Here is a 26,870-nt window from a genome sequence, read left to right as displayed (position 1 = left end):
TAGGAGCTAAAGCAGTCAGTACTCAATCCTATGGTGGTATAGACAGGCACTTTAAGTATCCACATTATACATATGCACCAATATTTTAAGTATATAAAACCAACCAGAAGCAGCCCTGTAGTGGCTACAGAAGTTCAGCCTGCAAGGATTTCAATGGATTTTAAAGAAATGGTAGAAAACATAGTAATGCCTGTTTTAACTAAATTCAGCAAGAGAGTTATTACCACTGTAGTGGGGAAGCCTGTTCAAAGCAGTATTTAAGCTGACTGGCTCACTCTCAGTTCCAGGACAAATCACAGCACAACTCTTTAGTGTAGGCTAGTTCCCTTCTTCACTTTCAATCTGCACTTAGATCCTGGTAAACCAAGGCACAACTGCTAATCTCCATTTTGGCAAACTTATCTATGTCTGAACATGAACAGCAGGAAGTTTAAATGATCAGAATTAAGATACATGACAACTATGCATAGAAACAGCTTCCCACAGTCTCTAGGATACAACAAGTTTATCCAAGTCTTCAGTACTAAGCTTCCTACATGATTTCACCAGATTTTTTTTTAATAGCAGCACTAATTGTTTCAACTTCAGCTCTCAACCCATATTAAAACAAAGTAAGTCTTTTCTCAAGGTTCATATGCACACCTGGTCTAAAGCAGAACCTCATCTACATCAGCCATTAAAAAAAAAACTAAATTCCCTTTCGCTAAAAGGAAGCCTGAGCAGAATCTAACCATGTACTCACATAACAGGATGTCAGCTACTCAAATTCCCAGCTTTCCTTTCCCCTGTAATCTTCAGCTCTCAAGATCATACCTCTGCAGGTGATGGAAGCAATCAGAGATAAGGCTCGTTCCTTCCATGTCTCCTCCTCTTTTCTTAAAGGTTCAAGTGAGAGATGACAGGGAGTCAGTTATTATTAATTCTTTCCTAGATTCAGAGTAATCACAAATAAGTATAGAAAACACTGCTGCAGAGAACACTTTCATCAAAACCTGTTCTTATACATCTCAGAGAGAAGTACTTGAAGGTAATATTTATTTTTTTTCAGTTTACAGGTGATACATCATTTACAAAAAATTACAGACAATGCATCCTTTCAGTGCAGTTTCAAACTAGTTCAAGAACAGGCAAGAGTCTGTGATGATTTGGAATGCTAGTATTTGACAGCACATGCTTTTTTCCCTTAATTGATTTGGTGGGGGCAGGAATGGGGTAAGGTAGGGTGAAGAGGAGAAAATGCCAATGTAGATAAGGCCATGCGAATAAAAACTCCTCAGGAAAATAGGACACATCAGTCAGCCTGGCATATTTTTGTTCTCGGGTAACTGATGCAGAGATTGGAAGTTCCAGAAGACATTTGACACTTGTTACGTGCAATATCCTTAGCAGCTGCAAGTACTTTCAACTCTATACCAACACTACAATTTCAGATCTCCCTACTATGCTAGCTAAAATAAAAGGATTCAATCTCCGTGTCTACTGCTTACCATTTTCATTCTCAATTTATTTCCTGGGAGAAATGATGGTCAAGCTGAAAATACAAGCTGCTGCTACGTAGCGTCACAAGTAGAAAACAAGACAGTTTGATCACAGGTTGGTTCATTTCTTTAGGAGGTGAAAAACATTAGAAAAATCAGCACAAGGAAATCTATGATTTTAAGATGGGAAGAAGCCCAAATCAGTGTATGGTGAATTAAGCAACATCAGTTAAGAATTTGCGTGAAGTTTATCCAGCCACATCAGTCCAGGGAGAGGCACAATGGACTGCCTTCAATACCAAAAAGATCAACCCAAAGCAGCAGAGAAGCCCTCTGTGAAGTTCCTAGTTAAAGGAAGACTGTTTATACCAGTATTCAATAACTTGCCAATGTGCTACGTGCAGACCAGTTGCTTCCTTTCTACACTATCTGTAATCTTGGGCAATCCAGGGCCTGAACAACAAGGAAACCAATAAAGATTCTAATCCATTATTTGAAGTTTTAGCCTATGCTTTGTTCTTTATCTCACTTAATCCTGCAGAGGGCTATTACAAGGACTAGATCAAAACACAGAAGTCTCTAGAGAATGAAGAAGAGAATTTAGACAGTCTATTAACTGTTACATTTCAGCAACAGACAGAGATTACAAAGATTATACGCAAGCATGACCTTACCTTGGCAGCTCTACTCCCAGCAGTGCTTTCTGTTCTTGAAAGTCTCTCAGAACCTTCCAGAACAATTTCCTGTGACATTCAAGTAAGGACTGCTGCATGAGAACATGGCCTTTCTTCCAGTAAAATCCACACTGAAGCAGCATCACCTAACCTCTCTCCCCCAACAACCTTAGTACTAGCTCTCCTACACAGTACACTAGGGCTTTTTCCAGGGTGAGGATAAGAACTATCAAATTAATTCCCTAATAGCTGCCACAGGACCGTTTCTAAGTAGTTACGCAGAGGGTGGGAAGGGCTTTAAGGGAAGATTGTGCATGCTTGCATATATTTACAGGATTCTCTTCACAGCTACTGACTTTAAAAAAAATCCCTATTATTAAACAGTTTGTAAATTATTTTTTTTCCTTTTGCAAAATTAAAATCAACCCTCAAGGATTAATTGCATATAAAAGAGAAATCTATTTTACAGCACTGACTAATATTACCTTTAAAATCAACAAGGGAAAAAAAAAAACAAAAACATGCTGTAATATTGTTTGGTAAAGCAAAAATTGCCCACAACGTAATCACCCAAAATGAACCAATGTAAAGTTTTTATTTGCATGGCCAAAATATCTTCCAGTTGTTCCCCTGCAACATTATTTCCCTTAACACACCTTAAGGTCTTTTTTTGCTGCAGAAGGAACAAGATGCAACACTGCATACTTCCTTGAACAACCACTCCCACAACACCTAAACATTTAACGGATGTAGCAAATGACAACACCACGAACGGGAAAAAACTAAGTTCCACCATTCAACATGGTTTGCAACAGCATCTTTAGGGCTGAAGTGGGCAACTTCACTTTAGAAGGTCATTTCCTCCTCTTGTTTTATGGTTTTTTGTTGTTTTTACAGTGTCGGTGGTTTCAATCCATACTTCTTTGCAACTTCTGTCTGGGCATAGGCAGCATCACAGAGTGAGTAGAGGTGGGCCATCTCCATTTCGGATTTGGCCAGGTTGATAGCTTTGTTGAACATTTCAATGGCTTTATCTAGATTACCCCTGAAATAAAGCAAAACATCGTCCAATGAATACCAACAAATCAATCTTTGCACCTCTGCAGCACTTTTTTTAAACCCAAACAGTAGGTTTGGGTGTATAGGTCAGTTTTCTCAGTACAAATGGTCCATTAAGATATGTTTAAGGACAACACTAGATACACGTTGAGCCCAATAAGGTTCAATGAAGTTATTTTAAATCCAGAAGGGATATATTTAAACACCCATACACTCATCTACATGTTGTCCAGTACAAAGGTGGCTGAATCATAAAGCAGAATTATGCCATAGATAAAAGGAAGGCTTTCCCTTCCCTACGAGTTACAGAACAGCAGTCATGACAACAGCTAAGAGTTGGCCTCCCACCGCACCAGGGAGATCATCTTAGGAAAGGTTTAAGATCCATGGGGACATCTAAAGGTCTGCTGTAATTTCAAAAGTAACTTAGAATTCTTAACACTGTACTTCAATTACCTTTGCACTTCAATCGTTCCCATGGTTTCATATGCAAAATCACATTTGTTATCAATTTCAATGGCCTTGCTTATGAGTTCTAAACCTTTGTCTAAATCTTGCTTCCACTGAAGCTGAAGTAAACTGCAAAGGAAAGATAAAATTTTGAACAGACACATACTCCCCAAAACCCAGATCAAGTAAGCACAAAAAGATCCCAAATGGTTTAAGGGTGGGACATGGTAGACTTTAGGATGAGGCTATGGTATGAGTCAGATACACTTCAAGCAAATGATCAATTAGGAACAAACACTAATGAAAATTTACTGAGGCTAGAGTCTTATTTACTGTTTAGACATCAAGAGAAATTGTAGAAATGCATTTAGCAGCACTAAGCTATTTTTGCAAAGTTACTTCTCCTGGGTAAACTTCCAAGCACCTACCTTCCATTTGCATTCATTCACCAGAACTCAATACTTACCCTTTATGAACATATGTTGTGGCATTGTCTGGCTCGAGATCAATGCATTTATCATACATTTCATCAGCCTTGCCAAACTGCTGTTGATCAGTTAGTGCCTGCATCAAAAGAGAAACCTGTATATCAATATGCAGCCAGGACATGCACCCTGTGCTAGGTTGATTCTAATTGAAATGATATTGATGATGTAAGATCGGATATAGCTCTCTCACCAGAGAGTAGGCCAAGCACACCAGTTACCACAATTAAGTTTCAAAATCAAGGCTTTTTAGAAGAAAGCCGCTAGGTTTTAGGTGCAAAAATTACTGATCACAGGACCATCTGTAATGGCAGATCCCCGAGTAACAAGTTAAGAATACTGCAAGTAAAAAAACCCACCACATACATAAAAACCCACCACATACACCAAGTGCAACTCTCAACTTCTTCTTTTTTAAATGTTTCTGCTTCAGTTTGTCTGATCAAAAGGAATCAAAAGAAAACATTCCATATTGCTTCCCGACTTTGAAACAGAACATCTGATTCTACTGATGGAGAATCTCCATCCTTTGTTGGATGTGAGGGGAAACACAGTGACATGAGATGAGGAAAAGGCTGAAGTACTTAATGTCTTCTTTGCCTCAGTCTTTAGCAGCAAGATCAGCTGTTCTCCAGGCACCCATTCCCCTGAGCTGGTAGATAGAGACAGGGAGCAAAATGAAGCCCTCAAAATCTGCACGAAAACGGCTAACAACCTGCTAAAACACTTAAGATGTATGCAAGTCTCTGGGGGCCTGATGGGATCTATCCAAGTGCACTGAGGGAGCTAGAAGAAGTGCTCACTTTCCATCATTTATCAGCAGTCCTGCCTATCAGGGGAGGTCCCAGTCAACTGGCAGCTAGCAAATGTGACGCCCACCTACAGGAAGTGCGGGATGGAGGATCTGGGAAACTACAGGCTGTCAGTCTGACCTTGGTGCCAGGGAAGCTCGTGGGGCAGATTATCTCAAGTGCCATCACGCAGCACCTACAGGGCAACCAGGCCCAGTCAGCATGGGTTTATCAAAGGCAGGTTCTACTTGATGAACCTGATCTCTTTCTACAACAAGGCAATATGCTCACTGGATGAGGAAAAGTGTGGATGTGGTCTATGCAGACTTCAGTAAGGCTTTTGACACTATTTCCAAAAGCATTCTCCTGTAGAAACTGGCAGCTCATGGCTTGGATGGGTGCACGTTTCATTGGGTAAAAACTGGCTGAGTGACCAGGCCCAAAGAGTTGTGGTGAATGGAGTTAAATCCAGCTTAAGTTGCGCAGGGGAGGTTTAGGCTGGATATTAGGAGAAATTTCTTCACTGAAAGGGTTGTGAAGTATTGGAACAGGCTGCCCAGGGAAGTGCTTGAGTCACCATCCCTGGAGGTCTTCAAAAAACATGTAGATGTAGAACTGAGTGAGTGGCATGGTTTAATGGTGGGCTTGGCAGTGGACTAGATGATCTTAGAGGTCTTCTCCAACCTAAACGATTCTATAATTCTACTAGAATTAGCAACACATTTTCTTAAAGAAGAAATGGCATTCTCTGTTACATATGTATTTTAAACATCTGTACTAAACTTGACCAGAGAATGTCATTTGTCAGAATCAAACCATTACTTTAATTCCACAGATTTGACTCCCAAATTGCATACACACTCCCTGATGTTGCAACATTTATTAAGGAACAGTAAAATGCAGGTACCTGAGCATAGAGAGCATAGCCTTCAGCACACTTTGGAAACTTTTTAATGACATCTTCAAAGCCTTTCATGGCTACCTGCACAGGCAAAGGATTATTTCCTGTATAGGCTTGGCGATACTATTCGAGAAAAAAAAAAGAAAAGGCAAAATTAAACAAGAAAAGAAAAATATGGCTCTTTAGACCTACCCATTTCCCCAGCATGTGTCATAATAATTACAAGTTCCAGAAGGTGACACCCTACCCGACCTGGTTTTAGGACCCAAACATGTGTTTTAAGTCCTTGGTAGAGTAGGCTAGTAGAGAAAAAAGGATGACAGAGAGGGAAGCCATAAGGCCTGAGAGTTACCAAAAGCCTCCCTCCATTTCAAAAGCCTAGAAAATCCCAGGCTCAGAACTGTTCCTTGCTCACATGCAAAGTTTTCCACAGGAGGTTCCTGCATACAGAGCCACTGCAGTAGCTTGAAATAAGTTTGTTTTCAATTTCTTGAGGATGTATATTTTACACAACGTTAAAATTGATTTAAATGAAGCTTTGTGTCATATAATTAGAGTGAAAATTTGTGCTCCTCTACCACGTAACAGGAAAGATGACCTACTGTTAAATAATGAGCACTGCAAAATAATAGTAAACCCATGCTCCAAATGAAGCATCTCTTGTTGCATTATTTCTCTACCTTATTACTAGAAGAGATTGAGATGTTTGTTGCAATACTCTTCCATGAAATGGGAAGACAGCAGAGAAACAAGGTATGTTTTCAACATCTCTTTAAAAACAAAGAGCACACAGACAAAGCCAGCAAGTTACCTACCAGTGCAAAACATTTCTGTGCTTGAGCCAAGGCAGAATCGGGTCGTAATCGGATACATTCATCAAAGTCTTCCACAGCCTCCTCAATTTGGTCAAGCAGGATTTTCAGCTAACCAGAATGAAAGAAAATCCTATTTCTGCATTTAATCTGTGCTTCAAACACTTAAGTGATAATTCGGTTAGCATCAGTTACTCGTATTGTCCACAATTCAGTTTTAGAAGTATCTAGAAACTTACAAAATCCACAACTAAAAAAGAAAATCACTGCCATAAAACAACAGATCTACTATTAAAACTTCAGTTTCATACATAAAAAGGCAGCATCCATATGTAGGAATTGAGGATGTTTGCAATTTAGAGAATACTGGGTTTCCATTATTGCTTCAGCTTAACGTACAGTCTCCAAAACTATGTCGTATTTTCTCAAGTCACTTTGCCTTACTGTAGTTAATGCCTATGGACTATTTGGATGTTGAAACATTCTGGCTCTCCCAACTGGCATTTCAGGTTTTTTTGTTTGTTTGTTTGTTTTTTTTAGGACAGTCTAATTCTTCCACAAGAATGGAACTTACTTTGCCATCTTACTTTACTGTGAAGTTACTTTAAAATACTCATTTTCAGTCTGCAGAAAACTTTCATCCCCCTTAATTAATAAATAACACTGTTCTTATTTCTGAGCACTAAAGAGATCTAATAAATTCATGGAGAGAGGCACTTGATCTGTGCAAGTCTTCCCTACAAAATACAACTTAGCATATCTCCATATGGCAACGTCTCCTTTTCCTTCCAGCACTTTTCATATTACAGCCCAGTGGAAGCAGGCCTCTTCAGGCCTACGAATTACTAAAGGACACAGCAGCATCACAAGTGGGAGAGGGATGAGCTGAACAGACGCCTGTTTAGGCTGCAGATTGTGAGTTAGCAGGAACACACGGTTCTATTTTCTGTCACGTAGTTTCCTCCTATGTAGATACTGCTCTGTAAATGTATATAAGCCTTAATACTTTTAAATTAGAGTTCCTATTGACAGAGGGCTGAACCTTTGTCACTCTGCAATGTCTCCGATAGCAACAGAAATTTGCTGTTTCTGCCTGACCTGAACCTGAAAATTTCACCGTGTATTTATTCCTCAGCAATTCCAAAGGAGGACTTCCCCTGTTTCTGCCACAAACGGTATAAACTGTTGTACCGTGCTTTACTTTTATTTTAGCATACACTGAAACTTTCTTGTATAGGGACAAAATCTCTGATGTTTCTTACTTGTCCTCGATGGTGGTAAACATCTGCATTTTGAGGATCGATATCAGCAGCCATGTTAAAGTCTTGAGTGGACAGTGCGGGTTGCTGCTGCTGCATATACATACTTCCTCGTTTGATCAGAGCATTAGCTCGGAGCTGTAAAAAGACAAGTTCAAAGAAGTATTAGCCACTTCAATATGTCTCCCAATTCAGGACTTTGTTATAATTACACTAAATTTTTCATTTGGCTACTTTCCCCTATTGACATATGGTATTCTAAGCATGAATAAATTTCATATGAAGTCTAAATCAGTTGATTCCCTTGCCTAATTTCAAATGTTTGAAATTATGCTTTCATCTGTGTGGATCTTCACCCCCCCACCCAAATTCTTTAGAAGACAGTTTCCCTACACATACAAATACACAAGTATTTTAGCAACCATTAAATATGCAAGTGCAGTTAATGTTTTCCCTCTTATTTATGAACTGATTTTTCAGATTCCATAAGCCTCTAATTGATTCAACTTTCTCTGTTCTTTCATTTTTATGACTTAGCACAGATGCTTGATATACACAATCCTTTGAAAAAATTATTTTACAAAACAGTAAAAGAAAATAGACCATTTCCATTAAAGTACCTCAAAATTTGGAAAAAAAAAACATCTCTGAACTATACTTATCATCTAACTTAACATAAACATAATAATGATAAACATAAGTTTATCATCTAACTTACATGTTTTCTCAACCCACACTACAGTCCATCTGTGACAAATTCTTACCTTCACATTTGCATCTTCCATGCTGATGACCTGATCTAGGTCTGGTTTGGCAGCATTTGCATTGCCAATAAGTAAGTAGAAAGTAGCTCGCAGAAGCAATGCTTCTGCCATGTATTTTCCCTTTGCTTCAATTTCTTTTGTGCTCTCACTGATAATTTTGTCATAGTTCTCTTCTTCCATATATTGTTTTGCTCTCAAATAGCCAGAGCTGTAAATGATGTAAGAACAGTTGTATTCACTGAACATTGTATTTGCAATTAAGGCTTTTCTTTAAAACTTAACAAACACTAACTTTTTGCTATACTGAGCTACAACACTAGCATTGCAATTAAAGTTGCAAATATTCCTCAACAGAACCATCACTGACTGAAAAAAAAAAATAGACATGCATGCCCAAATAACATTGGAAAGAAATAAGGTGTTATGTTTTGTTTTGTTTTTCACCTCTTGAACTTAGTTTCATTTGAATGATTTGGATGTTTTCCATGATTTCAATGTCCCTTGCATGTTTTTCACATTAAGGACAGCAATAATCTCTGCTTTAAAACAAAAGGGGTGGGATGGTATTCCAGTTCACAAAAATTAAATATTGCACCAAGCAATGTGCAGATTGCATGTGGAAGAAAGGATTTCAGATCAAAAATTGCTGATAGTACTGCCTTGTTCTCAGCTAAATGTCCTGGATTCAGTGAAGACTAACTTGCTTTCTTCCTTGGAAGCTCTTCTTCAACATAAAACATTTCTTTTGCCAGGAGTATCATTCAGCACTCTCTAATCCTTCCATCTCATAAGCCATACCATAGTACTGTAGCAAATAGTCGGCCTATTGTCCAATCTTGTACTTTATTCACTTTGCTTAGTGGATTAAAGCCACCTACAGATTGGAACCAGTCAGTCAGTCTTAATAAAAGTTTCCTTTGTAATACTGATATATTATTTATTCTGTAATATTTTAAGAAGTATTTTTTCTTTATTGATTTTGTCATTAAATTTATTATTATTCAAAATAATGTAAATCATATGTTTACATTATTACCACATGATATCTCATGGCAAGTACTGTAAAACCGCAATTTGCACTGAACAGAACGTGAAAACCACTAAAAACTTAATTCCAACACCAAATAATCCCTAACTGTACTGTATACTCACTTTTCTTTTACTTCGGAAGCCTCTCCTTCCTTATCCTTATCTTCATCTGATTTCTCACCCTTAAGCAAAGGTTGGGAGATGATATCGTCTGTGAAAGAACTGAAGTAGGATTTAATGAACTGTGGTGAGGGCATCAGAGGCTCACGATTCTGAAAGAGAAAAGTAATTTCAAGTCATTAGATAGTAAAATCAGATAGTAAATGTGGAAATGGATAAACATGATTATAAAAAAAATAATCAGGAAATAACCAAGTTATGACTTTACACTATTTCATTTGATTGTTTGTTATTTTTGACATTTAGGGATTATTTAAGCTTCAGATCAAAATTTAACATGCATCACAAGCAGAAATCAAGTGAATATATTTAAGAGTAAAAAAAAGAAAAAAGGCATCTTTCTACATGTATGGCCAGAAATAAGGACTCTTACAACATCGTAACACATTCCAGTGTGTGTGCACATAAATCTTGTGAAAAATGAAAGCTGGTAATTTAAGCATAAGCCTAAATTCAATTAGATTCAGAATGGCAATTTGCCTAAGAGAAGCTGCTATCATTGCAATGAAGACTAGTGAGACAATATCCTAACTCCTGAGCTTGGCCCAGACACCAAACATTTTCCTTGAAGCGTGAGAAGTAACAACTTTCAAGTGTAAAATCCTTTGTACAACCATAAAAAGTTTCTTGCACAAGAGAATTACAATTCAATCTTTCCTGCAAAAGAAGTCCGAACACACTCTTCCCAATTTCACTATGAAGTTCTATCATAATACTGCCTGTATGAAGCACACTTATTCTATGGTGCTTACCATACTAAAAGCATGATTCATTTTTTGTTACCTCGATGCCACACAATTATGTAAGTTTCTACAGGAAAGAAAATCAGCTTCTCAAAACAACTGTGCATTTCAGTACTTAAACCACAGTCACAAATAACAAGCACGCATGTTTTAATACCTGTCCCAACATTTTGTAAACCCAGAGTAACTTAAAATGTCTGTTCCTGGCTATCTCTATACTTCCACAACTCTCGCTGCTGGCAGTTTCCCAACATTTATGCAAAGAAATCTGAGTGCCCAAATAGAAAAATACAAGTATGAGCACCTAATTACAGAAATTGAACAGAAACAGACAACGACTGTCACAAATAATCTGTAGTAGTTAGGAGATAAAGGCATATTTCTCAAGATGAATCAGGAAGCCTGTCCGCAAATAAAAAGACAAAACTTCACCCTGCATCATTTTTTCTTATGTTTGTTGTTGTTTTGGTTTTTGGTTGGTTGGTTTTAAACAGTATTATTTTGCCACTTTTTAAAACCCATGAATTCCACTGTCAACATGTTTTTTCCTGCATGAAATTTCTATTTATAAAGCTATGAATAACCTAGGGGTGAAAACCCTATCAGCCTTCTCACTTCAAGCTAGTCATCATATAACAAACACAATCTTTTTCACACATTTATAAACCTTCTTATCTCAACACACAGAACTCCACCTGATATACAAATGAACGTTTGACTACTACAGCGATAACATATGCTGCTTCCATTATATTGCTAGCCCAGAAAAGCCCCAAGTAAGGCAACACATCAACTTTGGGTCTCCTAAATGTCATAATAAATTTGAGTATTAAAGGGAAACAATCTGATTGGCGAGAAACAGGCTTTTCTTCCCTACAGAGGTTTCAAAAAGTTTGGCTAGGTCCCAAATGAAAACAACAGAAGTAAAACACTAGTTCTGTAATAATAATAATAATCATCATCATCATCAAAAGCATTTATGTCAATTTTTACACTTCAGCAGACAGTGACTGACTTACAACAGCTGACAGAATGCCAACAATCAACATTTAAACAGTCCAGTGAAATCAGAATTTCTAAGCAGTATCACAAGCCCTACCTTGTACTTCTCTTTGGCCTTTTCTTTTCCAAGGAGTTTGAGAACTTTATCAGCTAATAACATACTTTGCTGGTTTTGGAAGGCTTCTAAAATGCAGACTGCAGTGACATCTAGGAAACACCATTAAAAAAAAGATTAAAGGCAAATTGCGATAGTCACTGGAATACATAAAAGCGTGCCACAATAGCAATGAGTTACTCTCAAACTAACACACATCCTATAATTGATAAAAGCTTCAATTTCCTGTTTGTTGTATTTACCATGTTTTCCAAGACATAAATTGGTATTCAAAATGATCTCGTGTTAAAAGGACTTCATGACAGTGAATGAAAGCAATTAACCTTTATTTTTTTATCTTCATGTCTTCATCTAAAGACAAATGCACTTAGATGAACAGTAAAAATTCATACCTCCAGCAGCGACTTTCAACATTTTAAAGCTTTGATAGTTATTAAGCGGATAGTAGTTATGTTTGTGTTACCTGCACATAAAAAGTCCTAACACAGCTTGTCTCTTGGGATTGGTCACAACACAATTTTCTACTTTTAAAACTCACATTCTGTTCAATCACAGCTCAGTCCTTTCTCAGTTTTTAAGAACTCTTCCTATATTAGATCCCCTACTTTTTCTAACTACCTCTGCACCTTTGGAAAGCAACTTTAAAAGAAATACCTTGCAAGGCCATTTAAAGTGCTAATCCATATCATACCTCTTCCATTAACACACAGAGCATCTGAAAATCTTAATCCACTGCTCCCTGAATAATGTTTCACAGTGTGAAATTCACTCTTATTATACATTATCTTTATTTCTCTGGAGCCTATCATTCGTGGAATCATAGAATGGTTTGGGTTGGAAAGGACCTTAAAGATCATCTAATTCCAACCCCTATACCATGGGCCGGAACACCTCCCACTATACCAAGTTGCCCAAAGCCCCATCCAAGCTGGCCTCGAACACCTCCAGGGATGGGGAATTAATGCAATTAATTATCGCATAATTAATGCAATATTACCATTGACTCTTCCTATTCACGTTTTATTTAAACTCCAGTGACATCAATGGAGAAGCAGCAAAATCTAGGAGAAGGCTTCAAATATCATTCCCATGAAGTCATTGTAAGGTTATTAAAGTGAAGATGAGCAGTTTGGACCTGAAATTCAAACACCATCCAATACTCTGGATTTTTACTCTAGTTTCTGTAATCCTACATTGCTACACATAGCAATTCCCTACAACTCTGGCATGGTCAAGAAAAACAGGAGTCCCTGGAAAACACAATACAGCCAGAAAGAGCATGAAAGAGTATATGGCAGCAGTACCATATTCTACCACCTTAAGTGCCTGGCAGAAATGCTTTACTCACTGCAGGCAGCTGTAAACTAGTGCCCAGGCTTCGGTAAGGCAGCTACATCTTCCCATATTATGCTTCTATGGATCACTGGAGGGAGTTTTTACTGGTGGTGGTGGCAAATTTTTGTTTTGCTTTTGCTTTTCGTCCATTACATGGACATACCCTACTTCCAAGGATTTTATTGCCTACACATGGTTGGCAGGTAAACACAGTATTTTATTAGAAAACAGCTGCAATCCAGAGGAAAGGAAAAAAGCACAGAGAATTTTCAGATATGAAACATATTACAAAATAAAGTCAAATACAAGTTGAAAACAATTGCTATGAGCATCACCACTTAACATCAAAAGGGAGTTACATTTAAAAATTGGCATGGCACTTAGAGATGGCCATTTGATTGCTCCTGAGGTTTTTATCCCCTGTCCGTTTATTTCAACTTCATAAGGTTTAGATATTAGTACAGGACTCTGGATGTGCAGCTGTTCTGCAGCAAGCACTTGGCAGATCCAGTAAATATTCTATGGATTCTTCTGTAGCCCACGAGTGATTGCAAAGGACTAGATTGAATGACCTAAGCCATACATTTCTAGTTATGATGGTCCAACGGGATAGGAAGGCATCTTGCCAGAAGATAAATAAAATTATATTTATTTTCTACTTCAGCAGATCTAATTCTTCGCTATTTTTACACCTAATGAAACTAATTTGATCTTTAACAGTGAAATTGCCAGTCATCAGAACTCTACCTTGTTTTCTGTCCTTATTTGATAATGAGCATTAGCACTGCTGAAAATTCATTTGCCTTTTAATCTTGCATCAGCAGAATAGTATTTACAGGGATTTGACACAGTAGGTTCTGCCAAATACATAGTGTTAATATGAAAAAGGATTTTTATTTAAATCTGTTCCAATATTCATAACTGTTATTCATCAGAAAGAAATGCTACTGGAACTGCCTTCCCTTTAACACCTGTCAAATGCATTAAATGACCATAACACTCTTGTTCCTGACCATACATCTCCACCTGTAAAAACACCTTAGGTTTTGGAAGACTACTTTTTCTCTAAAACAAATAGAGAAGAATCTTTAGTACTGCATGGAACTAGAATGATTGCTGTCCAGGTTATCTACTCAGCATTTTAAATGAATTCTGCTTTACCATGTAAGGAGCTTCCTGGAAAGAGAAAACGCTGATTGGCTACAGTAAGAAGAATTTCTCAACAGCTACTTCAGATCTAAGCTGATGACAGCTTGAAAACCAGAAAAGGTTTCTTCTTACATAGAAGAAAATGTATTTGCAGTAGCTATGAATGGCATTTAACAAATAATTATGTATTACTCTAGTTACAAAAAGTAAAAAACTACAGAAATGTTATCATCTCCGATGTGCCAAGAGACACTCACCTTCTAAACATTCCTTCTTATTGTCTAGTTTCTCGTGAGCCTTTGCACGTCTGAAGAGAGCTTTTACATATTTAGGATTAAGCTCAACAGCCTTTGTACAGTCTTGTGCCACTTCTGTCCATTTTTGCTGTGGGTGGAAAAACAACATGATGAAAGAAGCCCTACTCAGCTGCGTGATAATAGCTTTCCACTACCAACTCCAGGGTCATGCCCACCTAACAGTAGCTGCAGTTCCCAGGGCTCTGGTTCTACCTGCTTGCTTCTATTTCTTTAAGTTTCTCAGTAAGAAACTGCCAGGCGCCACTGGAAGCCACCTGCACCAGAAGAGCCACAAAACAGAAAAGGAATTCCTACAGAAAAACGAAACCAGACAGTTTTTGTACAAAGCATACGGGAGAAGATAATGAGTTGATGCAAAGATATTTGCAGGAGGTAATGTTGGGACTGAAAGACTGGTACACAAAAAATAGAAGACAGACGAAATTATAATGAAAACCAACAAACAAGTTTATCTAAGTGCTGAAACTGTTAATTTGGTGGTGTTCTATTTTTCTTCTTATAATTGCTATTTCAATTCACTACACTGTTACCATAAAGGAATGATAAATGATCATGTAGGAACAGAACTGGTCAAGGCTATTAAAAACTAAAATCCATTTATCTGAAAAAATAGTGATTGAAACAGACTTTTCTAATAACTGGAAAAGAGGAACCATATTTTTTATGCATTCATTAATTACAGCATGAATTAGTGTTATAAGCTGTACTTGTTTAGACTAGAACTGTTCTATCCCTCCTTTTTCAAGGCTCAATTTCTTGAATCAGTCTCTCACTTGATACCTCAGACTACATGAAGCCAATTTTTCCATTCAGCTCACCAACTTTGCCACAGAAGCCAGTATTGCGGCAATTTACCACTAATGATACAGTAACACAAAAAAATACAAGCTGACTTCTAAAACTAACATCATGTATGCACAGCTACCAAGTAAATGTTACTTCCACATGTGCAAAACTTAGGTCTTAGGCTTTAGTAGGAGTTCTGTGATTTTTTTTTTTAATTTTTGAAGCAGCAACCCTTTGGCTTTTTGCTCAACAGTTAAAGCAACACTCTTGCAAAGATAAACTAAACTAACTTGTACAAGAAAGTTGTTTCAAAGGATAAGAAATTAAAACCTTATCTTACAAGAGAGAGGCACTTAAGAATTATGTTAGACAGATAAAATGAACTCAGTTAACAGAAAATAGCTTTAGTTACATGTGGAAAAGTGTGATGAACTACTGAAAAATAGCTGCAAGCTGTAGTATCTTGTGAAGCAGCCCATATCACCATCTGAGATCTTTCAGACAAAAATGACAATATACATAACTTAAAATTCAACTTTTTAGAACAAACTTATAATTACATCTTACCAGTTGTTCGTAGGCAGCAGCTCTGTTTTGATAGAAGGTAGACAGATCAAGGTTTTTCTCAGGAGGGCACAGGCTGATAGCCTCAGTATAGCACTGAATAGCTTGCTCGTATTTTCCTGCTTTAAAAAATTTGTTTCCTCTGTTCTTGGCCGCTTGAGCTCTATCAAGAGGGCTCTGAAAAAGAAAGTGATAGATCAGTTCAAATGGGAAAAGCTTCACTGCTCACAAGCAATGCACTTAAGGGCTCATCTTCAAAGACATAAAAAAGAGCTGAGCGGTAAGCTGTAGACCGGACTTCGGAAAATCTCCCCCCTTCTATTTTCTGAGAAAAAAAAATATTTTCTTTTGCAAGTGTACGAGAGAGCAGACAAGCTTCTGAAAAGATTCACTACAATGGTATTAAACAATGCAGTAACTTCTCTTTGGAAAGCTAGGCAGGTTTTAATCTCGGATGAAAGGTGATCAGAAGAACCAAGGAGATCTCTCACTGATATTGAAATAGTAATTTCTCCAAAGACTAAATGCACAAAGTAAACATAGCTTTCAAAGCAATTCAAGTAGGAAAAGTTTCCTACTGAGACACATACAGCCTGTAAGTAAAGAGTTGACTCAGAAGAATATGAACTAAATAAGGGAAATTCTTTGTAGACAGACTTACTGAGCAAGATGAATAAAACCTGTAGGGAAAAGCCAAGCTGCTTTGCCTTCCGTGTATGAGGCTAATTAACTTCACAGCCACCTCCCTTACAGCTTCACACATCCTGCTCATCCATCCACTGATAGAAAGCATTGAACCATCATGGTCTATCATTCTTAGTAGAGGAAGGAAAACTGCTAACTGGTCTGTGACCTTGCTAAATGAATCTTTAAGTTCTGTGCTGCTCGCTGAACATCTGCACGTGTGAAGAATCAGAGTTGTCACATGTGCATGTAACTCCTAGATTTACAGACCAGTTACTGAACATGGTTTATGAGGAATCAGATGTAAAAAGCCTCTCTTTAATCAAAGGGCTGTGACTCACATTCAAGACCTATGGAGCTGCTAAAGATCCTACCACCCATCTTCTCGAGTTCTCTTCCTTTCACAGTCTAGCTTCAGTGATCATCACTTTGGGGGCTGCTCCTGCTGAACTACCAGACTGAAATGAACAAAGGTATGAACACGCGTGCTGTTCTACTGACCTCTCTGAGGAAGGAAAGTGTAAAACTGATAGCAGTAATGCCTGGAGCAATAGCTGCAGGGTTCACTACATCTCACCTGTTGAATCACACACACACACACACACACAAAGATCAGCTAGGATTGCTAGGTTAGAGGTTGGACTAGGTGATCCTGGAGGTCTCTTCCAACCTAAATGATTCAGTGATTTGCTTGCAATCATAAATGCTCTTTTTTGACAACACTTCTATCTCTTCTTTGACTACACTGGTGTCTCCTCTCCTTTCTCATTCACTGCCAGCATATATCCAAACATATCCAGCTATACCCAAACAACTTTAAGACAAACTTCAAAATGTCTTTTCAACAACCTGCTTTCCTTCATGCCTGCTTGTTACATGCCAGTCTGATCATTTTTAGTATCTAACTCATTTTTAAAACACAAAACCTGGGGGGACTAGAAATAGCTCTACAGGCCCCTCTTCTAAGGCTTGGTTTCCAATCATGGCATGAGAGAATCAGATAATGGGTGCCAGATTTAGGTTCCTACATAAAAATAGACGTTCAAATGGAATACAATTACCCTACAGGCATTCTCCTGAAGAGAGGCTTACCAGTGAAACCATATAAGGGAGAATATTTCTTAAATATCCCTACTGCCAGCAAAGCTCTTCGGTCAGACCTCACCAGTCACCGGCCTTATAGCAAAGCCATCTCTATCATCTCCATTGTTCACAGAACAAAATAATCTGCATTGCTCTCAAGATTTTTGTTTTAATGATTTAAGTTCAAACTGATAAAAAGATCAGCTTCACCCCTTTTTGTATATGGTATTTAATGGCATGGATACAGACCAGAACCAGTGAGCAAAAACTTTTAGGGAGAGCCAAGTAACTGCGTATTTGATAAATTGTTACTTCAAAACTCAACCCAAATCTGAAGGGAAGGTTTTACTTCCCATTTACTTCAAGTATGTTACAAACTTGGCTCCTTCTACAACACCACTTGCTCCTCTTTTAACTAATACACGTAACAGGCAAAATTAAATGCATGAAAGTCAGCTTGAATTTTTCCTTCTGCGTTTCTACATCAAACCATGACAGAAACATCTTTGTGAAATACCCTACAAAGTTCAGTGCTGTTCCAAGTCACTTGGTACCAAAAGGAAAAACATACAGGATACCTGGGCCATGCTGTAACATCCAGACCTGTGGTCCCGGTCAGAAGCAATGCCAACGTGAGAAGGAAATCAACTCTGTTTTTCTTATGCTGTCTTAAACAAGACTCCTAACTCTTGAATGGTTTTATCTCTGCAATCTTTGTCACACTATTCTGCTACAGTCCTCTACATGCATGCAATACACCCTTTCTGAATGGCTGTTGTGTTAAGTGCAAAGGCCAATACAGTTCTGCATCATGAATAAACCCACTCTGATAAGGGCTTATATGAAAAACGTTGCTTAGCATCGCATCCCCGTGAAAAACAAATCCCATGCAGACCGTATGAAGTGTGCATTAAAAATAAGAAAATGGTGTATTTGCATCTCAAAGTTGCTTATAAAGCGCAATGCCAAGTTTTAATGTCAACTCTCTTTTTTTAAATAACGATGCTAATGAAATTTATTTTCTCACCAATTATATCACTCATTTGCAATAGAAAAAATAGCAGAAAATAGTGGATTCATTTATAGGTTTGGTATACCTATCAAAGTCATGGAACTAGTCATGGAACAAAATTTTGCCTAGATATGTGCCTGGGAGGAAAAAAAAAAAAACACAACATTTCTTTTATTTCAGTTTTGTGAAACGTAAAGAGTTCTTATAATCAGTAAAATCAGCTTCTTTTGTTCAAAGAAGCTTAATAATTTGTAAGTTACATTACAGTATAGTATTACGGTAAGTTACATATACAGTATAACCTGATGAAGCCCAAAAACCGCTGAAAACCTAAATGCCACGCTTCTCTTCATTTGCTTTGGGTGTTGTTATTTTTTTTGGATATTACAAATTATCACTTTATATGCACAAGTAAGAAGATGAAAGTTACTAACAAATGATCGGTTTTTGAAAGCTTGTCAAGCCTCAGATTTAACACTGAAGAACTTTTTCCAACTTTTTTAAGCTGCTGCTTGTCAGCCTTTCAGTCCTTCTTCTCAATTGCTACATTGAAGGCTTGCACAAATAAGAAAGTGATCATGCAAGCAAAGTTCATGGCACCTCACCAGAAGTAAACAGAAAAAAACCACCTCCCTCAGTTTTCTTGCACACATAACAATTCTAGATGTTATTTTCCAATAGACTGAAAGTATTTTTGGACTTTTTTCTTTTTGAAGGCAACAGTTCTATCTTCCAATTTCACTGCTTCTACTCAGCTGATCATGACAACTGCAGTTACTGCAGTAACATTCTGTGTGACACACTGCACATCATTTGTCCCTAAAATGAAGGGCCATGCAGACCAAGAACTTCCTTTCACTAGAAGATGACAACCTGAGGGCTCAGTGCAACAAGCAAACCAGCTCAATAAAATGAACGGAAGTTCATAATCAATTGACTGCCAAGGCAACATAAATAAATACAGCACTGAAACACGCCACAGGTTTTTCTGAATACTTGAGCACAAAAGGAAGGGCTTCTTGAAGTTCTCTGTCTTGCTTTGCTTTGGATTAATTCTGATAAGCGTTCACCAAAGAGTTGTTGTGCTGTATGATGGCATTCCAGTACAGTTTTAAAGACTAGTTTACTTGTCTGCATTTAAGTACAATCTACAACAGCCTTTATCCTCCAAAGAGCAGCTTTAGTTCCTCACAAGAAAGATTTCCTTCTAATCCCAACTTAACAAGGAGGGAATTCTATTTCGTTCCCACCAATGACAACAGTGACACTCTATGGCAGACATCCCATGGAAAGACAGAAGATACACTTCCAGGGCACAAATACTGTATCAGCAAGGAGATTCTGACACTTGCACTGCAGATGCTGGGAATGCAGGAACTTCTGTATTTACACTGCAAAACCAGAGGACATCACCCCTACCTGAAGCCAGCAGAGCAGAAAGAGCCTTCTATTAAAGAAGTCTGTTTTCCATGCTTTCTTCAATAAAGGAGCCTGGGATATCATGGCATCCAGTTCTGATTATGTATTTGCAGAGGAAAAAAAAAAGAAAAAAGAAACACAACACCCTTTGATTCCATCTTTAATGCCCACAGGGGGATTTTATTTTTTCTTTTATTTTAACTTTTCTTTAAAACCATGTTCACGTTGAGAGCTCATTTCCTACAGATGGAACTGTTTTTATTACGTAAAACCTGAACAGTCCGGCTCTGTTCTGACTGGTTGGTTGGTCAGAGCAAACCAGCAAGTGTTAAAAAAACCCATCTATCATCACAAGAGTCTTGCGTATTTTACAGATGCCAAAACAAAGGCAGCAATTTCAGCAACTTTCGCTAACACTTCTCTACGGTTCAATTTTTTTTCTTTTTTTAATATTTAGACCCAGTTGTCAAACAGATGTTTGACATAGCCAAACCAAAACTATAATAAATATTTTCTATCATAGCTGAAAGCAGGATGATTTTTGACATGCATCATGGTTTACTCTATCCTGACACTCACCATTTATGCCTCTACAATGGTTATACTACAAAATACTCAATAGATTCCTTTCAGTGAAGATACATGCTTTTTTCTAATCTTGACAACATTTCAAAATTTGTTAGCAACTCAGAAGTTACCTGAAAAAATAGTATCTCAGTATTTCGGACTGCTTTTAGCAGCTGTTCACTAATAAGTCTTGAAACCTAGACTTTAAGCCAAAGAACACTTGTATATTTGAGAAGCACTCAATGATCTAGGCAACTAAATGAGCAGATTCCTAACTTTCTAGACACCAGATAGCACAGGCAAAAATTTGTTAACTATTACTTTAACCTCAGCAAACGTGCTCTCTGCACAAAATGTTCTGAAACTGCACGCAAACAGCCGCCACTTCACAGGGACAGGCTGGCAGCTGCAAGAATAAGGAGCAGTAACCTCCAGCAACGCCAGCATGGTCAAAGCAGAAGTTTAGAATCTTGTCTTTGAGGGACATTGTTTTTTAAAGCAAAACAAGAAATTTGCTGCCAGCCAACGACAGCAGCGATTCACACCAGAAACACGAGCAGCGAGTTCCAGCATTTTCTTTTGACTGAAAAGGATTTGCACAAGCCCTAGGCTGACAGATGACACGGAGGGGGACTATCGCTTCCGACAATATTCATTTGCTAGCTTCCAAAGATGCCCTAGAGGTCTAGACCACTTTCTTCCTCTCCAAATGAGAGGACCAAGAGGCCCTTTTGATAAGATCAGGCATCAAAAAAGTGTTATTTTCACTAGTACAGAATAACCCTTTTTTTTTTTTCTTTTTTTTTTGACTAACATTCACCTCAAGTCTTATCTTGGACCTACACTGAAAAGCATTAACTGAGTATAAATGGTTTTAAGACACTCCTTAGCACTAAAGCCACCAGGAGAAGAACTATTTCCACAAGCTTTAGATAGAAATTCAGAGCACAAGCAAGAATGTGTTATAAATAATTAAGCCCAAGTTTACAGTACAATTTGTCAGTGTTCTTCAGCAGTCACCTTCCTTTCAAACGAGCGTCATCCACGCCTACCATGAAGAAGCGAGCTGCACAACTGCCAAGAGTCTAGCAATTGTTCTACCACTTTCACACACATATCTAAGAGTTTTCCACACCTGTCCACTCCAGCTGACGTGGAACACAGAATTTACAGCAGGTTGATGAGATTTATTACGCAACAGGTGCACAATACAACAGAAATGACGTTTTATGTATTTTGCTTGGATTAATTCAGAATAAGTTCCAACATAAACACACGTAGACAAAGAATTCTAACTCTTTCAAGCAGTGATTTAACACCTCTGCGCCCAGATAGGTAACATTCAGCAAATGCTATTAAAATAGATCCTGGAAAGAAGCCACACCAGCTGGCTGCTGATCCTGAAAACGTGACATCGCACAAGCCAGTGAGTTCGGCCACACTCGCCCACCACTACGCTCAAGCGAGTACACCCAGCTCAGAGGAAAACGTTGAGCAAGGAAGTGCACAACAGCAAAGCCCTGCCATAGACCAAACCAGCTTTGTCTGCAGTACGCAGTGCCAGAGAATCAACTGAACGGTCGGCTCAATGCTTCCTGGAATGCCACAGCCACAGGGTTAGCCCAGCAACTTGATGCAACAGTTAATGGGGGAGATTCGGACTAGGACAGACTTGCTTAAGGAAATGATCTTAAGGAGAAAAAAAACAACGCAGAAGCATCCAATGCATTACCTCACTGGCTAACCACTGTTTGCTCCTCTCATACAAGGAGGGCATAAACTTGCTAAATTACCATGGAAAAAGTAAAAAACACAATCGAATCAACTGGGTACAAACTAACGTAATAAATTCAAAGCAGTTTAATTCTCCAACATGTTTAAGTTATACCAATATTCACCGCAAACTAGAGAGCATACAAAAAGCAATTGTTGTCACTGTGTGGCTAAAACACATTCCACCCAAACAATAAGAAATGACAACAACTTCTGTAATGAACAGACACGGTATGACTTCACGACCTTTATCAGGACATCCACAGATACATTTTTAATCATAATTGGTACAAGAATGCCAGTTCACTATATCGTTAAGGAGCTATGCTTACAAAAGAAGCAATCTCAGGAGTAGTTCGGCTTTTCGTGACCTAACACCTATGCTAAGGGCTTCTGCCAACACAATGTCAGTCGCAGTCAGCCAGTACATCTATGCCAGGAGACTCCTCTAGTGCAGATACAGCCTGGGGGAAAATGTGAGGCCTCTGCAGCAACTAAAAGAAAAGCTTGAACTGAATGCAAAATAGTAAGAAGCCTGAATAAATAATAAAGAAGATTTTAGACCCTGGAAATTTTTAAAGAAAAAAAAAAAATCCAGATCACGTCTTCAGAAACAGTGAATAGAGCAGCTCAAATGCCTGCAAGAGCTAATATAATGAGACGCGCAGAAAACTCGGAAGTAATGGTTAGATCCTATGTTAAAAACATAAGTAAAAGACTAGCTGCCTGACACATAAACACAGCTACTGGTAGCCCATCCATTATTGACCATTACTGTGTTTTCTAGATCTCCCAGTTGTGTTTAAGTTGTGAAACGAATTACTGGCTCTTAACCACCACGCAGATTTGCATTTGAAATCTGACTGAGTTTAAAAAATTCACCTCATCATAGTAGAAAGGCAGAGCACTACAGCGAAGGTAGTCAACAAGAAAAGCATCTGCAAAGGTTGTGTTTCGAATCAAGGGTCTTATCAATAATATCTATAGCTACCAAAAAAAAACGTATGGAAACATGATGTCTACACAACATCTCATCTTTGGATATGAGGAACAGGAAGTCAGTCCTTCCCAGACACGTAAAGGGATGCTGCAACCACGTTAATTCCTCTATAGCAACCATACTTAGACCAGCTACTCTATTGTCTCATATAATCTGGCAAATCTGATCCCATCTTCTACTGCTTTGCCAAGTAATTTCCATCACTACAGTATGCAACAACACTTTTCAAGGAATTCTGGATCATACCATTCAACCATATACTTACTCTTAGATGCACAGTCCACCAGTAATTTATCTTAGGGAGTGATCTGAAAGTGCTAGACACAAAACGTTTTAAATCAAGTGCTATATAAAAGCTACTTCTTGCTTCAAGTTCAGCTACAGAATGACCGTAAACCACTCAATTGCAAATACTGCAATCCAGAAATACATCCAAGAAATCCAGAGCTAGCATCAGCAAAGTCACTGCAGCTAGATAAAGGGCATGAGCAGCCTGCAACCCAGAGCTCACGTGTAGCAAGTGCAACACCATAAAGGTGACAGATGTTGTTTGCAGCCACCAGGCAAACCTACCACAGCAAACAAAGTTCGATTTCATCCTCCCTGTGCTGCTTGCCCAGAACTGCTGTCCATGAACTAACAACAAATCACTGCCTCCAGGTCCAGCATAGGTTTTGCAGCTCACTGCAGTTCCAGCAATGCCTGAGGGTATCTGTGATTCAGTAGCTATGAAGTTGCCACATTCCTCACCACTCCCATGCCTGTTCCTACCACCGCCTGCATGCTCACTTGCATAACATTAATCTTGCTAAAACCTACCATCCCGTATCTCCCAAACAGTTATTTTTTTAATCCCGATTACTTCAGACAAAAAGTTTAAACTGTTGTCTGACAGACAGCTGGAGGCAGTCTAAGCAGCATAAAAGAATGAGAGAAGGAAATGCAGGAATACCTCAATGGGATTTTGTTATCATAGCCAACATGGCTTAAAGCTGGTTCCAGTAAGCCAAGTTTAAGACTAGGTTCAGTACACCACTATAAACATTGGGAAAAACCCCACATACTTCATCACAATTAAAATAATACCGATTGCGCTCCTCATCCAACCAGTCTGCCAAGCCTAACACTTTACGTGTGCCTGTCAGTGGTAAGCTCACCTCAGCAGCACAACATGACAGTCGCTGCAGGTGTGCAGAAAGTGCACGTTTGAGGTATTTTTCCACAGATGGATATTGAAGAGAATCAGGGACCTGATCTGGACTTTGGTTTTCCATGTTGCCCTTCACGTTTTGTAGAGACGGCTTCACCTGGAAGTTCTCAGGAAGGTCATTTATAGCAGGATAAACCTAAGACTGGAAAGTGTCCCTATTTAGGCGAAGTCTGTTGTGAAGTTTCAGCTGCTTTAACGATACAGGCTTTGCGTTTTCATGGCAGACGTTTTATTTTTAAAGGACTCTGACCGCGTCTTCTCCACAGAAGGCCATTTCTCAGCAGCATCGCTGAGCCCTGACTCACGATGCTCAGTTTCAGCCTCACCTGGCTGAGGCACGCTTCCCGGCGGGATGCTTTCAGCCACTTTTCAAGCCCGAGCACACTTCAACTGCTGGCAGCAAACCCAGGACAAGGGACGCGATTAGGGGGCTGCCCCCCGAGCTCGGGCAGCGCCTGCAGGCTCCCGAGGCCCCGCGTACCCCCCACCCCATTCCCTATCCCCCATCCCCTCTCTCACCGTCTCCTGGTGGCCGGGCCCATCGGGCTGCCCTCCCCCTCCTCCTCCTCCTCCGCAGGCTCCGGGCGCGGGGCTCGCCCGCCCCTCGGGGGTCTTCCTCTCGCTCGCCCCCTTGCCTCCGCGGCGTGCCGCCCGCCGCCCCCAGAGGTACAGCGCGCCGGCCCCCAGCAGCATGGGCGCCCCCAGCACCAGCGCCAGCTGCCAGCGGGACAGCCCCGAGCCGCCGCCGCCGCCGCCGCCCGCCGCCTCCACGGGCTTCGAGGCGGCCATGACGCGCTCGCACGGCCGGCGGGGAGGGCCGGGGTCAGCGGACACCCGGAGCAGGCCGGGAGAGCGCGGGGCACCCCGCACTTCCGCGCCGCTCCCCGCCGCACCGCCGCCTGCCGGCACGGAGGAGCCCGGTCCCCACGCAGTGGGGCTCTGGGTTTGGTTTTCGTCAAGTTTGTGAGGAGAGTCAGTCGTGAGAAGCATGAAGTGAACAGTACTGGGAGTGTAGTTGTGTGGTGTGCCCACACGTGGCCATGCCAGCCTAACATCCCTGTCAGGAAGGGAGAACTCTCATTTCCATCTCCACTTATCTATCTCCACAGCACTCAGTCAGTAAAGAACATCCGTCTTTGGCCCTCTTTTCTACTCAGCTTACACCAGTCACTTCATACTTACAAATTTCCTAATAGGCAGGAAGGAAATCTGAATGTAAGCGCAGCTACATACTGCTATGAAGAGGGGGGGAAACACGCTGAAGAGAAAAACAACAGTAATGTTGCAAAGCAAACACTTCAGAAGCCCAATCAAAATCTGCCAAGGTGAATTTGTTGTTGCCTTGAGTGCTGCTGACACTCGCACCTTGACATCCTGACCTCCTAACCGCTACAGGTTTTGCTAGTGCAACTGTAGAGGGTGCAGCTTCTTTCATTTTCTGCTCTTTCCATCTCTTATGGAGCCCTGATAATTTGCCCAATTTAACCTGCTGTTCTGTCCCTTCATGAGCTTCGGCCCTGCTGGACTCTTGAGTCAATATGCATTGGTGCCTGGTAATAAACAGCTGGAGCCGTATCTCCTTTAATGTATGCATTATCACTCTATGAGTAAGCATATTTTGGCAAAACTGTGGGACTCTCCTGCCTTTCCTTGTCACCTGTCTCAGTATGGCCAAAGTACTTCCCAGTTCATAAAATCCTTTCTAGAATTCCAGGATTCTAGGATTCATTAAGGTTGGAAAGGCCCTCCAAGATCATCTGGTCCAACCATTCCCCTACCACCAATATCACCCACTAGACCATGTCCCTAAGCACCAGGTCCAACCTTTCCTTAAACATCCCCAGGGACGGTGACTCGACCACCTCCTTGGGCAACCCATTCCAATGCCTGACTGCTCTTTCTGAGAAGAAATGTCTCCTTGTTTCCAAGCTAAACCTCCCCTGGCACAACTTGAGGCCATTCCCTCTAGTCCTATCACTAGTTACCTGTGAGGAGAGGCCGACCCCAAGCCCCCCACACCTTCCTTTCAGGTAGTTGCAGAGAGCAGTTAGGTCTCCTCTGAGCCTTCTCTTCTCCAGACTAAACACCCCCAGTTCCCTCAGCTGCTCCTCACAGGACTTGTGCTCCAGGCCCTGCACCAACTTCATAGCCCTTCTCTGGGCATGTTCCAGGGCCTTGATGTCCTTCTTATAGTGAGGGGCCCAAAACTGAACACAGTACTCAAGGTGC

The 26,870-nt window shown here is 39.8% G+C and overlaps 1 protein-coding gene across 1 annotated transcript; it reads right to left on the bottom strand.

Moving 5' to 3' along the window:
* Positions 1-1,021: 1,021 nt before the first annotated feature.
* On the bottom strand, positions 1,022-25,453 carry TOMM70 (translocase of outer mitochondrial membrane 70). Its single transcript, XM_082774592.1, has 12 exons — positions 25,161-25,453; positions 15,897-16,070; positions 14,484-14,610; positions 11,725-11,834; positions 9,826-9,974; positions 8,674-8,881; positions 7,913-8,047; positions 6,654-6,761; positions 5,845-5,961; positions 4,128-4,225; positions 3,668-3,790; positions 1,022-3,197 (listed from the first exon to the last, which is right to left on the bottom strand). Exons 1-12 carry the CDS (start codon positions 25,428-25,430, stop codon positions 3,044-3,046), a joined length of 1,773 nt encoding a protein of 590 aa, XP_082630718.1. The 5' UTR covers positions 25,431-25,453; the 3' UTR covers positions 1,022-3,043.
* Between the last annotated feature and the right edge of the window lie 1,417 nt (positions 25,454-26,870).

Source organism: Aythya marila (genome assembly GCF_965140915.1).
Source record: "Aythya marila genome assembly, chromosome: 1".
NCBI lineage: Eukaryota > Metazoa > Chordata > Aves > Anseriformes > Anatidae > Aythya > Aythya marila.
This window is presented reverse-complemented; position numbering and strand designations above follow the sequence as displayed.